Raw genomic sequence first — 15,536 nt, forward strand, 5'->3', positions numbered from 1 at the left:
AGTTAGTGAATTTCTGCATAATAAGACTGTGAGTTAATTTTGAAGGGTCTACTGGATGTTGATTATTAAATAACTTGTTATGTCTCATCTATATTTTAAATAATACAGATTTTTTAGAATTACTTCTCCATTGTTCCAACAGCTTTATGATTCGATTACGCCAATTTGACCAGCGGAAAGAATATCAAAAAATTGAATAATTTTTCCAATGTTGAAAAAGAAAAGATACTAAACATTATAAAATCTATCAAAGAACAAGTCGTGTATCAATTGATCGAAAAGCATTTGCTGAAATCTAATTACTAATAAGGCGTCAACAAGCCAAGAAGAGCATGGAAAATTGAGAGTGAATCGCGCTTAATATTTCGCAAAGAAATCTTAATAAGTAATACCTGTTAAGCTACCGATTTAAAACATGACATACGCTTCTTGCATTTTAACAATATTATATAAAATTCTGCAGTAAATATATCATTGTTATTGTTGACAATATTTAATAGTTATTAATTTCAATATATATTCCCTTACCTTGAAAACGCTTGAAGCGATTAAAAACCTATGCACACAATAGATACGTCCTTTTTTAAACTTTTTTTTGTATAAATGGTTGCCTACTTTTACAATAAGACATTCTTGGCCTATTTATCTTCCTATCTCTTGGAGAATGTATTTAAAGTAGTGGCTATTTCTGGAGAATCCCATCTCTATTCGGCAAAGTTCGTTAGTTTCCGACTGATTATGCGACGTTGCCATTTAAAAGGATGAATTCAACGTACTAAAATAGCCATTTTGGGTTTGACGCCAGCATTGGTAGGAGCTCTATTTTGTAAGGTTAGGAATTGTTTATAGTATACTTGTTCTTGTACTGTTCATACTTTGATTATAAATAGTAAGTAGTAATGAATAATTCACCGATTTGTGAATATTGTCAAAAAAAACTATTACAAAACATTTAATCTGAACAGACAATGGTTATATTCCATCAAGGAGCGTATCATTTCAATTTCTATTTTAATTTTGCAAAGTGGATTAAATTCTATACCGAATTCTTTATATTTTAGGCATAGTTAACCCTGAGAAAGTGAAAATATAGATATATATGACTCTGTGTCCCTTATGTGAGTATATCTCTTCAGAATCACAACTCGTTGATCATATAGTCAATCCACAATATTAATATTGAACAAGAAACATTGAAGTTTGACTGAAAAATATCACTAATCCTAAATTTAAAATTATTTTAAACAATAAAGTTTCAAGTGAGATTTTAGGTTAATTTGTGAATTCCAGAATATATATTATACTCTTCAAGTGTACGAATAATTTACAAGAACTATAACTTTTTTCAGAATTATTTTGAAATGAAAGATGTTCATAAAAAGTTCTTCATATCACATTTTCGAAATTATAGGGGACGAAAATTTATTGTTATATGTTTTTGATGTGTGTCATTCAAGGATCGGGACGACTTGGTTAAGTCTACAAAGATTAAAACGCGACGTCTCTACAGTCTATCCAAAGTTGTTGTGAATATACGTCATCAAAATATTTAATGAATTGCCTGCCGCAATTTGTAAATTCCTTTTGCAATCAGACAATATTTTCCTTCTCATTTTATTTTAGTTAAAGAGATACACAATACTGTCTGATAAGGGACGAATACGTAAACGAGCGTGTCAAAGTCGTTTGTATGCGAATTCTTGATTTATTATCTATCAAAATATAAATTGTTTTAAATTTCTTATAGGTCAAAGATAAAATAAACTAAAGCTCAGAGTTGATGCGGCAACATTGCGCCGTTTTAACGTCATAAATTGAGGTGACGTATGTCCACACCAACTTTGGATAGACTATTCATGTCAAGACAAGACATTATAGACAAGCTAAAGGCTTACAGAGTCAAGTATTTAAACTATAAAAGGGACGACATTTTAATTGAATTGAAATGTAGCCTCAAATTATGACTTCATGTTTATTGAATAAAATACGTACAGCTTTACAAAATATTTTATTCAAAATTGCCATAATATACAATATAAATACGAAATACGGCAACAGCTCGAATGTGTTAGCTTTCCCTGAAAGCCGGCTGTTATTTAACCGAAGAATATAAAAAATACAAAAGTAGTTTGTAAAAAATAATATTAAAAATAACCGGTTTCTTGTATCATTTTATTGAATAAACTATTTGGATCTTCTAAAAGTTTTGCGGAATCGTCGAACTCGACGATCCTTCCATCTTGCACAACCAATACTTTGTCAGCAGTTTTGAAGCTGTATAACCGGTGTGCTATCACCAAAACTGTACAGTCCGCGAAATTATCCTTAATCACCTCCTGAATCACTTTGTCGGTCTCTATATCCATCTTAGCGGTGGCCTCATCCAAAATGATGATCTTGTTCTTACATAACAACGCTCTGGCAAGGCAAATGAGTTGCCGCTGACCAGAACTGTAACTCTGACCGTGATCAGTGATCTGCTGATCTAAACTAGTGATCACCGGTTTCATCTGTACCTTTCCTAAGGCGCTCCAAATATCTGAGTCATGGTAGCGATTAAGGGGGTCGATGTTCGACCTGATGGTTCCCGAAAATAACGTGGGATCTTGCGGTATGATCCCCAGTCCCGAACGAAGGGTTTCTAAACGCAAGACGCTAATGTCGACACCATCGATACGAATGGTGCCCTCGTAATCATATAAACGGAAGAGCGTCGATATGATGGAGCTTTTACCAGCTCCGGTTCTACCGAGGATACCAATCTTGCAATTTCCCGGTACTTCGAACTTAATATTCTTCAAGGCTCTCTCGTTAGTTTTCTCATACACCAAGGACACGTTGTCAAACTCGATACTGTTCGATTTCGGCCAGTTGGCGATCGCAGTTCCAGTCTCCGATTCTGGCTCGGCATGAGCATACTCCAGAACACGCTCCACTGACGTCATCGTGTTCTCCATCTCGGTTGCCTGCTTGATTGCCCATTGGAGCAATCCCGTTAGCTGCATGGCTTGACTTACCGCTAATCCTACATCACCTGCTAATGCACCTAAAATACATTATGTTTAATAACATTTGTTCTTTTTGTTAAATAACTATTTAAAACCTAATAAAACTGTACCAAATAACAAACAAGTTATAACTCATTTAAGCGAAGTTAAATGCCATGGATGGAATTTGCGAAATATTTTTGATGAATCATCAACTAAATTGGTCAGATTGAAAGAGATGTTAAGTTTAACAATTTTAAGTTCAAATACTTTTCCTGTGAAACTCAGTTACGAAGTTTTTTGTTTGAAACATTATTCACCAATAAATATAATCAATTTAAAACGCAATTTTAAATAATAATTAAATAAATCCGGCTCTAAAAATGAACGATATAATGGTAAGTTTAACCTATAGAGGAAAAAATATTGAACACTGTCTTATTCTGATTTTTGTTCCATTATGTTTCATTTCCTAAACAATGAAATAGAATATATAAAGCAAGTGTAGCTAAGACAAGAAATAACACCAAAAGATAAAACAAAAGATGGAAAACCGAGAATCACTAAGAAACAAAATCATGGAAATTGTCAAGCAGATAAGAATAGACAAAAAGGACAGACTACACTCATAGAAACTAGCTATAATACAACGAAAAAGAAAAGAACAAGAGGAATTTGAAATAAACAGAAATAAATCTTCAGAAGTTCTATAGAAACTAGAAAGATCAGAAAATAATTAAAACCATATCTATTAAGGGCAAGAGGAGTAGGATGTTGTGCAAAAATTGTAAATAAGAAATTGAATACTAACTTAGAGGGTGCAAGAGGGAGACATTAAGGAAGAAGAATGAGAAGATCTGAAGAAAAAAGTCCCAGAGACATAAAAAAAGAAGAAGAAATTAAACATGAGAGTGAAAAAGTATGGAAACACCTTTTTGTTACAGAATACAATAAACCATAGTAATAAATTGGTTAATAATAAACAAAAATATACAAGAATGAATTACAACAAAGAATAAAGCAAGAGCATAAAGAACTGATAGAACTGATACCTTTATTTAAGTGTTCACCAATTATTTGATTAACAAATATATATTATTACATATATAAAATAAAACAGTAACTTACTTTCAGAGAATATCATAAAATAAATGATAATAGTGGCAGTGAAGAAGGTACAGCTCATATCCAATATAAAACCGAATGCCCTGTTTGTACTCAAGTTCATATAGTTAACGGATGTAAAATTATTTTGGTGTTTGTCGAACTCTTCCTTCAAGACATTCTCCTGCTGAAATGCTCTGACCGCTGTTAAACCATCAAGTGAGGCATTGATGTAACCAATCATTGGACTCCTTGCTGGAAGAGATAGCTATGATTTAATAGTCGACCAAAATTGTCTCAATATCCTTACATGCTGCTTCCAAACGCCTCAAACTGCGTCCCGTCTCTATGTAATATCTCTGGATTAAGTATAATATCACCAAGAAAACCATGGCAAGCAGCACTAAGTATTTCTGAACTGAGGCAATAAGTGCCAATGTTCCAAGTACAACAAACAATGACTAAAAAAAAATACACGTGATATTGTTAAACTAATCACGTTCCTTAGTGAATAGTATGAATACAATTTATGCTGAAAAGCTTTATTACTACACAATGAAACTGAAACATGAAACTCATTTTAGACTTACACACACATAAAGAATACAACTGGAAAGTTTGTTTACACGGAGATTTCATGTAATGTTGCTTTTTCGATTTGTGGAACACTATAGACACCAAAAACTTGGTATTATGATATTAAAGATGTCTTTAAAAATAAATTGTTTATATTCCCATTTCAATTTCTCCCCAATAATGAAATGGTGAGTGACGAACAAGGTGAACGCTTTCACCAGGATATAAAACAAATAGAAAAGCACTAACAAGGAATGCTAAAATATTAGCAAATTACTGCTGATTTGTAATGAAAGAGGATTCTACTATTACTGTATAGGAAAAACATAGGACAGAATCAACAAGAAGGATTTAAAACAATTATGAATTTTAAAAAGTAGACACTAAAGTGGCTAGACTATATATTGAGAAGCAACCAAAAAGGATGACTAATATCTAGATAATTAGATAAAACCAAATAGGTTTTATTGAGAACTAGACTGATCCACACAAAGGAACTAGAAAGCCTCTCAAAAAGCGTCACTACACATTCATGGGATGTGAATCATTCGTTGACCAAACTACTAGCAAATCTAACATAGATATCCTCCAGACATTCTGCAATAAAGTGTTGCGAGTCATCGTCGATGCCCCATATTACGTGTCCAACAAACTCATTCAGCGCGATATTACTCTGAAATGCGAAGTACTCTGAAAGACTATTAGTACATCCCAATACACTTGCCAAACAGTTAAATGTGCGCGATGACCGTGTAGTGCATAGTGAGTCTTTGTCTAGAGTTAGATTTAATAATCTCCAGAATAAGCTAGAATACCTTTTAGAATAAGTTAGAACAGACTTTAAAATAAGTTAGAATAGTATCTAGTATAAGATTTAGATTATAAGTTGTAGAGCAGATCAATTACTGAAATGATTTGTACATGTCAGGATGATTACATTATATAAGTGAAATCATATAATAATAATTATTGCCCACGGACAGAATGTCGACGTTCCAAGACAAGAGAGAAGAAAAAAATAAAAATTTGTTGACCACTCTATGTTTTATAATGTTATCCTGCAGACAATATTTCTCTCAAAAAATAACCAAAAATTATCTGAAGATTAACTTTTTTTTTCAGTAACACTTGAACTTCTAGAAAACTTCAATTAATTATTAAACAAATTGGAACTTCAAAAATTGAAAATTTTGCGTAAAAATGTCTGGATCTGGATCAAATGTGTACCATTTGCAATTACAATCATTCTTGTGGCGTTAGCTTTGACTGTTGGGCATGGTAAGGTGATAATAAAAATATTTTTGAGACAATAAAAACTTATGGAAAATTGATTGAAAAACAATTGATTTGATTTTATTAGTCATAACATTTAATAATAATTGATTGTAGATATATAGTTTTTCATGCTGGAAACAGGCATGGTTAATAACACCTTCGGTTAGTATGTACTCGATCAGACACGTTGAAGTAGAACTGATAAATGATGGAATCGTGAACAAAGGTTAGGATAGAAATAGTGAACATTTATTTAGACTAGATTTTATTCGTTGTATGTCAAAGCCAAAATAAATTAAAACTCAGAGTTGATGCGACAATGAATTGCTGAAGCAATAACAATTCCAGATAACTAATGGTAACTGACTGTAGTTATTCTACTCTATTAAATAGCATTAAACAGTGTTTTAGTTAACAGGTAACAAGAACATAACGCTTTGTTGTCCACAAAGCGTTTAAAGAGTATACGAACTACTTTCAAGAGTACCTACCCGAAATATTTCATAAATAATAAAAGGAATATTCTCATCAATTGTATGGAAATCCTTAGACACTCTATTCACTATATTCCCGATATAGTGGGTGTCGAAGAATACCATTTTAGCTTTCAATAGGGCTTGTATTAGAACTTTATGTAGTTTTTTTCCAGCTCGTGTGCAAAAATAAAAGTTCACCACAGACCTGGTGAGGGTCAACGCTGTGCCAATCAAAATTGCCAATATATAAATATTCATGAAGGATTCGCTTTGATGATTCAGATCTGCGTATTCTTTCGTTTCTGTTTTATTGGCAATAATTAGTTTAGTTTTGTTCGGTTCTAGATTGACCCTAAAAAATTTATTAAACATAATATCACTATAATTGAAAAATAAGTATTATATTTACCATAAACTAATTAGTTTATCCGAAAAAGATAGTGCAATCTGACAGGCGAGAAAAACAAAAATGGTGAGTACCAACACACATATCCCACCAGAATATCTGTAATAAGAAATATAATTTTGCAGTAAAACCTTTCCTTTCTTCTGACTCTCATGGTAAAGATTGTCTTCCGGTGATACGTTGCTTTGTTTGGTCAAAAGTTGATCGTCTTCAGTGGCATTATCTTCATTATTGACATTTGCCTCGTGCAAATGCAGATGGTTCTCTTTATCACAATAACTTAAATTTGCTAAAAAAAAATGGAAATGATTTTCCATGAGTTTTAACACTTTTATTGATGTATTGATGTAAAAAATCAACGTATATTCCATCAAAAACTGTTGAGAATTGTTCAAAATTCATTTGTTCGATTTTAAAGTTGATCTTAAATGATACCCAAAAAAAATATCTTTGAAGATCATTTCTGTAAAGATTCCAGTGCAATAATCTGATGAATACGAAGGTATCTAGATCTTAAATTTGGTGATTTACTTCTATAAACAGTTTAAATAATAGCAAAAGGTTCAGTCAGCATTCACATCATAAAAAATTAAAATAGCTTTGGAACTGTGTTCATTATTGCCAGGACAGAAGACAAGACATTGACAGATTGACGTTTTTTTTAAGTTGGTATAAATCGAAATACTGACGAACGTATGCGAACTAAATTAATAAATCCAAAAAAGGAAGAGATTAACATTTACAATTAGGAACAAACAATTAAAACAAAGTAATTTAAAATATTAGTTATTGTTAAGTACATAAAATGTATTTCTTAGCAACTAGGGGTTTATCTGGACCGGACCTACAGTTTAACGTGGACACTGAACCACGGTCCTCGGCATTAAGCTTACCGACTGACGAGTGACCAACTTTAGAAATCATCCCAGAAGTCATCTGGTCTTGCACAGCCTGGTTACTGGCGTGACTGGAATCATTTTCGTTGTCGGATTTTACACTCTTGCGTAGGACAATCACAAACATAAATTTACGACCATGTCCCAGCGGGATTCGAACCCGCGGCTATCGCAATGGTAGGAGGACCATCCTGTCCTTTTTACCACTGCGCCCCCAAGCCGGTACATAAAATGTATTGGCATTTTCCGTTACTACTTTCATTAAATTGATTTCAAAAAGTTTAGAACACCTGGGTATAGTACTGGAACCTTACGGAAATATGTATAACAATAAATTATAAGCAAAATTCATATTTACCGATAATTCAGTTACTAATTTCCAACATCTCTCAACGAATTTTTCATTTCATTCAAGACAATGAATACATACCATCATCATCTATGTAATAGGTGATCCTTTTATCCATCGCTTCCTTTTGCTGTTGCAAATCCGGCGTCTTTCCATTCTCTAGGAAAATAACACTACCACTTGGCACCAGTCCCCAATTGTTGGCGTTATTATTAACCAATATCACCAATTTATCTTTCAAAAATCCACGGATACATTCCTGAAATATATATTTATTTACCTGAAAAAGTAAAATAATTATTAATCGATACCATCTATAAAATGTCTTTTATAATGATGATGCGGTCTCCAACGTTCCGAAAAATACTTCGTTCTGGTTCTGGTTCAACGAAATGGGAAACCGATTATCAGGAGTGGTGAGATTTGGTGAAGAATATTCGAAGTCATGCAGCATCAACAGCAATATATTGATTGAGAAGTACCTCTGACAAACCGGCTATGGATTGATGATGATTACGATATTTTATGCAGCTGTGAAACTTGGATACAACTAAAACTTGTTAAAACTTAATAGTAAAACTATGACAATAAATGAAAGGTTGAAGAAGAGGTTCCACTACTCAGATTACAAAGATATGTACTGACTTGACCTGTGAGAACAGCTATGTGGAAGAGTGATGCCAAATATTTCGAATTATTGGGAATTGAAGCAGATTATCAGAGACCTATCCAAGTCTCGATTAAAAATTAATGATGATTGTGATATTTTATATAATTATTATTATAACTGCTAACTTACGTGGGCATCTAAAGCTGACAAACAATCATCCAACAAATAGATGTCACTATTTTTATATACCGCCCGCGCTAAACATATCCTGGCTTGCTGTCCTTTACTCAGATTCACTCCGCTATCCCCTACAATGGTGTTGTCCCGTTCCTTGAACTGATTCAGGTCGTGCTTCAGATCGCACACCCTTAACACTTCCTGATACCGAGTTTCGTCGTAATTTTGACCGAACAGGATGTTTTGGCGAATTGTGGAGGGAAACAACCAACTTTCCTCCGGGGCGTAGGAAATGGTCCCGTTTACCCATAATTCTCCGCCCGATATCGGGTATTCGTTTAATATCGTTTTTAATAGACAGCTTTTACCGCCTCCCATATTTCCAGCAACTGAAATATGTATACAATTAATATTAACCAACAGATAAAAATAATAAATTAAGGTTTAGATTTTGAGGTAAATATTATTACATAGTCTATTCAAAAAAGATTTAAACTTATGTCATCAAGATGTTTAATGTGTTGTCTGTCGTAATTTGCAAATTCATATTTTCCTTCTCATTTTATTCTAGTTAAAACGAGACGCAATGTTGTCTGATAAGTTCGAACGTGTAACCGAACTACCACGCCAAAGTTGCCGGCTGTCAGACGTATGCAAAATTCTTCAAAACAATGATCGGAAATTATAAATCAGCAAACGTTGTCGATACAGAATGGACGAAAAATATATAAAAACATTCTAATTTGGGTCTCAACAGAAATATTAGGTTCTATGATATTAGGCGAATGCTGATTATGTTAAGATGATGTATGCTATTTATATTATAATCTTCAAATATATGTATAACTCTCGACAGTTGGCAACGTTGCCAAACTCACACCCTTGTGCGCACGCGGGAAATCTCCAGAACTAGATGTTGTCTCTATCAGAGACTAAATATACGAAATGTATAAAAACCGTGAGTAGTTTTTCAATACAAACATAATATAATACAATTATTTCAGAGGAAACGGTTAGTCTGAAAAATATCCAAGAGGCTAAATGGAACTTGCGGATATTGCATTTAAAAGAATACAATTTTTAAAAGCATATATAAAATGAAGGAAGACTTATTATTTCAATTTATATATTTAGATGAGACTTGTATATTTCAGAATGAGACCATTATACCCAATGGTCAGTCATAGCAAGATGATAAATAAAATAGTGTTATGACAACAAAAATTGATGGAAAAAACGTTGGAATAACAATTGATTAGGTTTTATTAGTCATAATATTTATTAATAATTTATTGTAGGTATAGTGTATTTTATTCTGGAATCTATTTTTCTAAATCTAGTTTTATAAAGATAGATCTATACAGATTTTAATGGAACAAACTAAGGGAAAATACAGTGATATGAAAATGTCTTTACAAAGAAACATTGTATTAAAGAAAACAAGAACTAAGCGTAAAAGGTAAATATGTTCTTCGCTGAAAGTAAAATATATTATTTGGATATACAACTGTTATTTAGGCGGATTACGGCTCCTGAGGATACAACTACATAAAAAACACGCCTGGAACTCTAACTCGTAAGTGGTATGGAAAAGAGTTATAAAATATAATCAAACAAAACCCTAACCTACAAATTATTGTAACTATTTGATGTGTACGGTAATACATGCATTAGATCTACTATAATGTTACGATAAATTATATTTTGATAACAGCATTATTTTATTTATTTTAGAATTTTGTTGTATGTTAAAGCCAAACCGAAGTAAAACTCAGAGTTGATACTCAACATTGCTACGTCACAAATTTGGATGACGAGTGTTCAAAACTTCTTTGAATAGACCATAGTCAATTTATTTAGAATCCTTATGTTATCACTTTAAAAAGGCATCTATAGAGAAAAATTGGTATAATATCATATATTATGGAGACATTCTAGACTAGAAATTTGAAATTATAGTTTCAGAACTTAACTTCAGTGTATTTCATATTTTCAGATATATCTCAAGTTCTACTGAACCGATATTCTCGAAATGTGGTAAGAAACTTTTCTATATATTCTTCTTCCGTATAAAAGTAAAAATTTGAATTTTTACTATTTTAATAAAATTCAAAAATGTCATTCTTTAAACACCTCTATCTTGGCAAAACGAAATTGTTTGATTTTTGAATGATAGCAACATTTTTCTAGATTAAATTTTTTTTTGGTATCAGATTACTAGGAAGATTGTAATCGTGTCAACGAAGGTGCGCCATTTTTCACATTCACCATTTTGCCCTTTTATCATTTCATCCCCATTTACATTTTAGATTGGTTTGGTCCATTGTATCAGCTTTAAAATAAATCTATATGTGTACGTATATAAGTATTCAACACCATCGATATTTTTACGACTACTTTTAAATCATTGCTCATAGATACTCAAAAAATAATTCATATTTGCGATTATTCATAATACAACGAGGAGCAAAAGTCCCGCTACCATTTTGATTAATAAGTAAGTTTTATTAGTTAGGAATTTATTTGATCTTTACATTTTTTTTCATTATGATTTTTTTGAGATATTTTTCATGCTGCAACATCTGAGGCTGAATTTCTTCAATTTCGTGACGAACATTATCTTTAAGATGTTGATTCGTTTGGTGCTTATTCACATAAACTTTTGATTTTAAAAAACCCCTAAGAAAAAGTCTGATATTGTTAAATCCGGGGAGCTGGCTAGCCATGTTAAATCGGCACTTCCCGAAATTATTCTTCGTGGCAAAACATTATTCAATAATCGAATTGTTGAATGAACTGTATGTGCTGTGACGCCATCTTACTGAAACTACGTGTCCTGTAATCCTTGCTCCTCCATTTCAGACACAAGCAAATTTTGAATCATGTCTTGGTACCGTTCAGCAGTAACAGTAACTGCCACACCTTGGTCATTAATAGGGATCAATGGTGTTTCCAGCATAAATACCACTGTAAACAGTTGTTTTTAGTGGATGCAATGACGGTTCATAAATTAATTGAGGATTTTGTGTTCTCCAAAACCGACTGTTCTGAAAAAGATGAAAAGTCTTCACCAGACAGCTTTAGGATTGCATTATAATACTCAACACTCATTGATCACGATCTCTAGGTAGCAATTTTTGGGCTCGGCGCGGCTAAATTCACCTTAAACTGCGGGCAGAAATATGTAACTGGGAACCACGTCTCCAAATTGATGTTTCTGGAGACTCTGCAATACTATCGCGCACTAGAGCCACATTTTCAGCGTTACGATTATTTTCAATAAATATTGTCACTATTTCTGCTCATTCTTGTGACGTATATTTATTTATAATAAAATTAGGACGTCCTCACAACACAATGATTAAAGCGAAACTGAGCTAAACGTCCCATAACCAAGATGGCGCGCAATCAAAATGGTAGCGGGACTTTTGCCCCACCTATTCCTTGTCAAGCCACTTCTTAACTTCTGCTATTCTTGGTATATTTCAAGAAATAAGTTAATGTGGAATATTATAATATCTTCAAACAATAATTTTTAAACTTACTGTTCCACATATTATGTGTCAGAATATAAACTTATTGAGTATTTCTTTCTTAAGCATAACAAACAAAAAAAAAATGTGACTATATTTATTTAAATTCTAGATAAACATTAATATCTGAACATTACTTGAAGAGGCTTTAAACTGTCGTTTTAAAAATGATATAGTTGATCAATTGATAATAATATTAAGTTATATTGTCACTTACCGATTAGTAAACCTTTTTCAAGGTTAATTGATACAGATTTTAAAACGGTATTTCCTCCAATCTCCACAAACACGTTGTTCAAATATACCTTAGGGTTCTGCACAGATACAGCCCTACTTTTTGGTTGAACTTCTGGTGCTGACAGAAATTCCTGAAACCTGCGAAAACATTAATGGATATATGGTGTATAATTGATAATTTATCATATAAAATTAGAACTGTAAAACCAGTAAAAGTTAGTGATTTGATTGGTAGGTTTCAGATTAATTTTTCAAATAATGGTACGATTCCTAAGCACAATGTTTTATTTCCTTTGGTTGAGGTTTATCAGCAACGCCTAAATAAAATATTTATGACATTTAATATCTGAAGACACTGAATAATATATTGAGATGAGATCAATGAGTTGTTGGCGTCAGAGAAAAGTGTAGGAGATAATCTCCGTCTATTTTACGTTATCGCTGTCATTTTTAAATCAATTAAACTAAAACTTGCAAAGACTATTGTCTTTGAGTATTTTTTTTTATTCCGTAAAAGAACTTGAACAAGAAAATACCTAAACTTATTCTAAGAAAGACAAAAATGAATTAATTAAAACCGAACGTTTTTACCTAATATTTTGAGATTCTACTATTCTTATTTGCCATTTAGGAAACTGAATTTTGAGTGTAAACCTATGAGCATATAAAGGAGCTTCTTAAAGTTAAACTTGATAAATCCCAATATTTACTTCGGCCCCCTTAATTGTTTTATTTTACAGAACGAGTCAAGCGTTTTCTCATTTACGTTATTATAAATAATAACAACAATGACCTTGATTTTACAAAATTATAATACTGTAACATGTAAACACTAACTTATGTAAATACAAGATTTTTCATCTGAGAAAGTATGTTTATACTGATAGGCCGTAAAATAAGTTAAATAAGCTGTGATGAGTTCATGTAGGTCGTTGATATCGAGTGGTTTATTTACCTCTTCATAGCTGCATATAATTCGGCTTGAGTATTTATACCCATCGGTATAGACGTCGTAATGCAAGACCGTAAAATAACAAAGCATTGTTGAATGAAGTATACTATTTCTGCATCTGCGGTGTTGCCCAATCTTGTGTATATTAATATAGTGCAAAAAAACGCCAATTTGTGCGTTAAGCCGCCAATGGTCAAAATGACCGCTTTCAAGTAATATATAATCTTTAATTTACTCGCTTCCTTCCTAAAAAATAAACCATAGAAAGCTAATCAGAAGGAAATATGAAGGATGAGGATACTTACGCCCGCGTATCGTTGATAATTTTTTCAAAATACTTCTCCCACTTGTACATTTTAACTATTTTTATCGCACTGAAGGTTTCTTTTACCAGCTGGAAACGTTCCTCTGCCTTTTTCGCTGCAATCAGACGCATTTGCGAACATTTCCTTCCGAAGTAAGCTAAAAAAAAAACGACAAGATTATAATATGCATCGAACAACAGTAAATAGGAATAAGAATGTTTTATAAGTCAAGAAAATAAAGATATAATTATATAAGTATTGTCCCTTAGTCAGTAGAAGCCACGCTGTTTTAGAGATAAAGTTTGAAAAAATAATCATTAAATAGACTTCACTTAAAATAAATTAATTTTTAGATAATTGAAGATCCTACTTCTTCAATATATAATCTACTTTTTTTTGTATAAAATCTTTATTAGATACGCTTAGTACAATCTTAATTTATTACTACTTTTCCTATGGACTTGGATTAATTCACAAGCAAGACGAGTGCGAGGAAATACATTAGTATGTATTGCTCAATTATAAAATTTTAATTATTTATTAATTATTAACTTATAGCTATAGTTTACACTAAATGTATACACTTTATATAAGTTCGTATGGTTTTGTTCGCTTCAATCTCCTGACATCCTGCGCGCTGTCCAGCAGTTGCACGTTAGTAATCCTCTTCGTGAAGTAATCTTCTTTCGTGTTTCAAGGCGAAATCTTGGATAACTTCGCAAATCCATTTGATTTCCAGGTCATCGTACAGTTCTTCATTGGTTACATAGCGCTAGGAATTGATAATCAATCGAAGAACCTTGTTTTGACAGCGTTGTATGACTAGTTGATTTGAATTTTTAGTGCAACCACATATTTGCACCCCATATGCTCAAATTGGCTTTATAATTGTATTATAGATCAACCTCTTTGATTTTAGATCAAGTTGAGAGTATCTTCCCACTAACCAGTATAGTTGTTTTATGTTGGTTCTAATGTGTTTTGCTTTTTGTCTAACGTGATGCTTCCAATTTAATCTACCGTCAAGATGGATTCCAAGGTATTTAGCCGATTCTGCTTGAGGAATCGGGCATCCATTGAGTGATATAATTAGGTTTTTATTATTTAGCCTCAATGCAAAATTAACGTGGACAGATTTGGAGCTATTAAGTTGAATTTTCCAATCTTTCGTCCTTTTGTAGATTTTGTTGACTGCCACTTGCAATTTTTCTATTGCCCTAGGCAGAGATATATCTTTTTCCGCAATAATTATGTCGTCAGCAAAGGTTCCAAGAAGTGTTTCTTTTGTTATTGGAATATCAGCAGTGTAGAGCAGATACAGGAGAGGTCCTAAGACGCTACCTTGTGGAACTCCAGCCGAGATATTTTTAAATGTCGAGAACGCCATTTCGTGCGATACTCTAAATTTTCTTCCGAATAAATATGACTCCAGCAATTGACAATAGTTACGCGGTAACAATTTGCTCATCTTACAGATTAATCCCAAATGCCAAACCCGATCCAAAGCTTGTGAAACATCCAGGAATATTGCAGGGCAGTATTTCTTTTCCTCAAACGCACTTTCAAACGCTTTTAAGTGGTGATTTTAGAAAGATTATTCTGTCTACCCTTTCTCAAAATAGTGTCCAGTAAACTGTAACTATTACTGAGGAA

The 15,536-nt window shown here is 32.5% G+C and overlaps 1 protein-coding gene across 1 annotated transcript in view; it reads right to left on the bottom strand.

The window, feature by feature from the left end:
• Nucleotides 1-1,995: 1,995 nt before the first annotated feature.
• LOC143192327 (ATP-binding cassette sub-family C member 4) overlaps nucleotides 1,996-15,536 on the bottom strand; it is a 46,650-nt gene continuing 33,109 nt past the window's right edge. Inside the window, exons 6-15 of the mRNA XM_076397594.1 lie at nucleotides 13,884-14,040; nucleotides 13,582-13,824; nucleotides 12,607-12,764; nucleotides 8,869-9,245; nucleotides 8,151-8,349; nucleotides 6,828-7,113; nucleotides 6,434-6,770; nucleotides 4,402-4,552; nucleotides 4,116-4,346; nucleotides 1,996-3,046 (exon numbers count right to left, since the gene is read on the bottom strand). Of these exons, the coding sequence (XP_076253709.1) occupies nucleotides 2,145-3,046; nucleotides 4,116-4,346; nucleotides 4,402-4,552; nucleotides 6,434-6,770; nucleotides 6,828-7,113; nucleotides 8,151-8,349; nucleotides 8,869-9,245; nucleotides 12,607-12,764; nucleotides 13,582-13,824; nucleotides 13,884-14,040 (3,041 nt within the window). The 3' untranslated portion in view covers nucleotides 1,996-2,144. The remainder of the gene's footprint in view (nucleotides 3,047-4,115; nucleotides 4,347-4,401; nucleotides 4,553-6,433; nucleotides 6,771-6,827; nucleotides 7,114-8,150; nucleotides 8,350-8,868; nucleotides 9,246-12,606; nucleotides 12,765-13,581; nucleotides 13,825-13,883; nucleotides 14,041-15,536) is intronic.

Source organism: Rhynchophorus ferrugineus, unplaced genomic scaffold (genome assembly GCF_030347505.1).
Source record: "Rhynchophorus ferrugineus isolate W39M unplaced genomic scaffold, kcgeb_rfMv2 rfM3, whole genome shotgun sequence".
In the NCBI taxonomy this organism is placed as follows: domain Eukaryota; kingdom Metazoa; phylum Arthropoda; class Insecta; order Coleoptera; family Curculionidae; genus Rhynchophorus; species Rhynchophorus ferrugineus.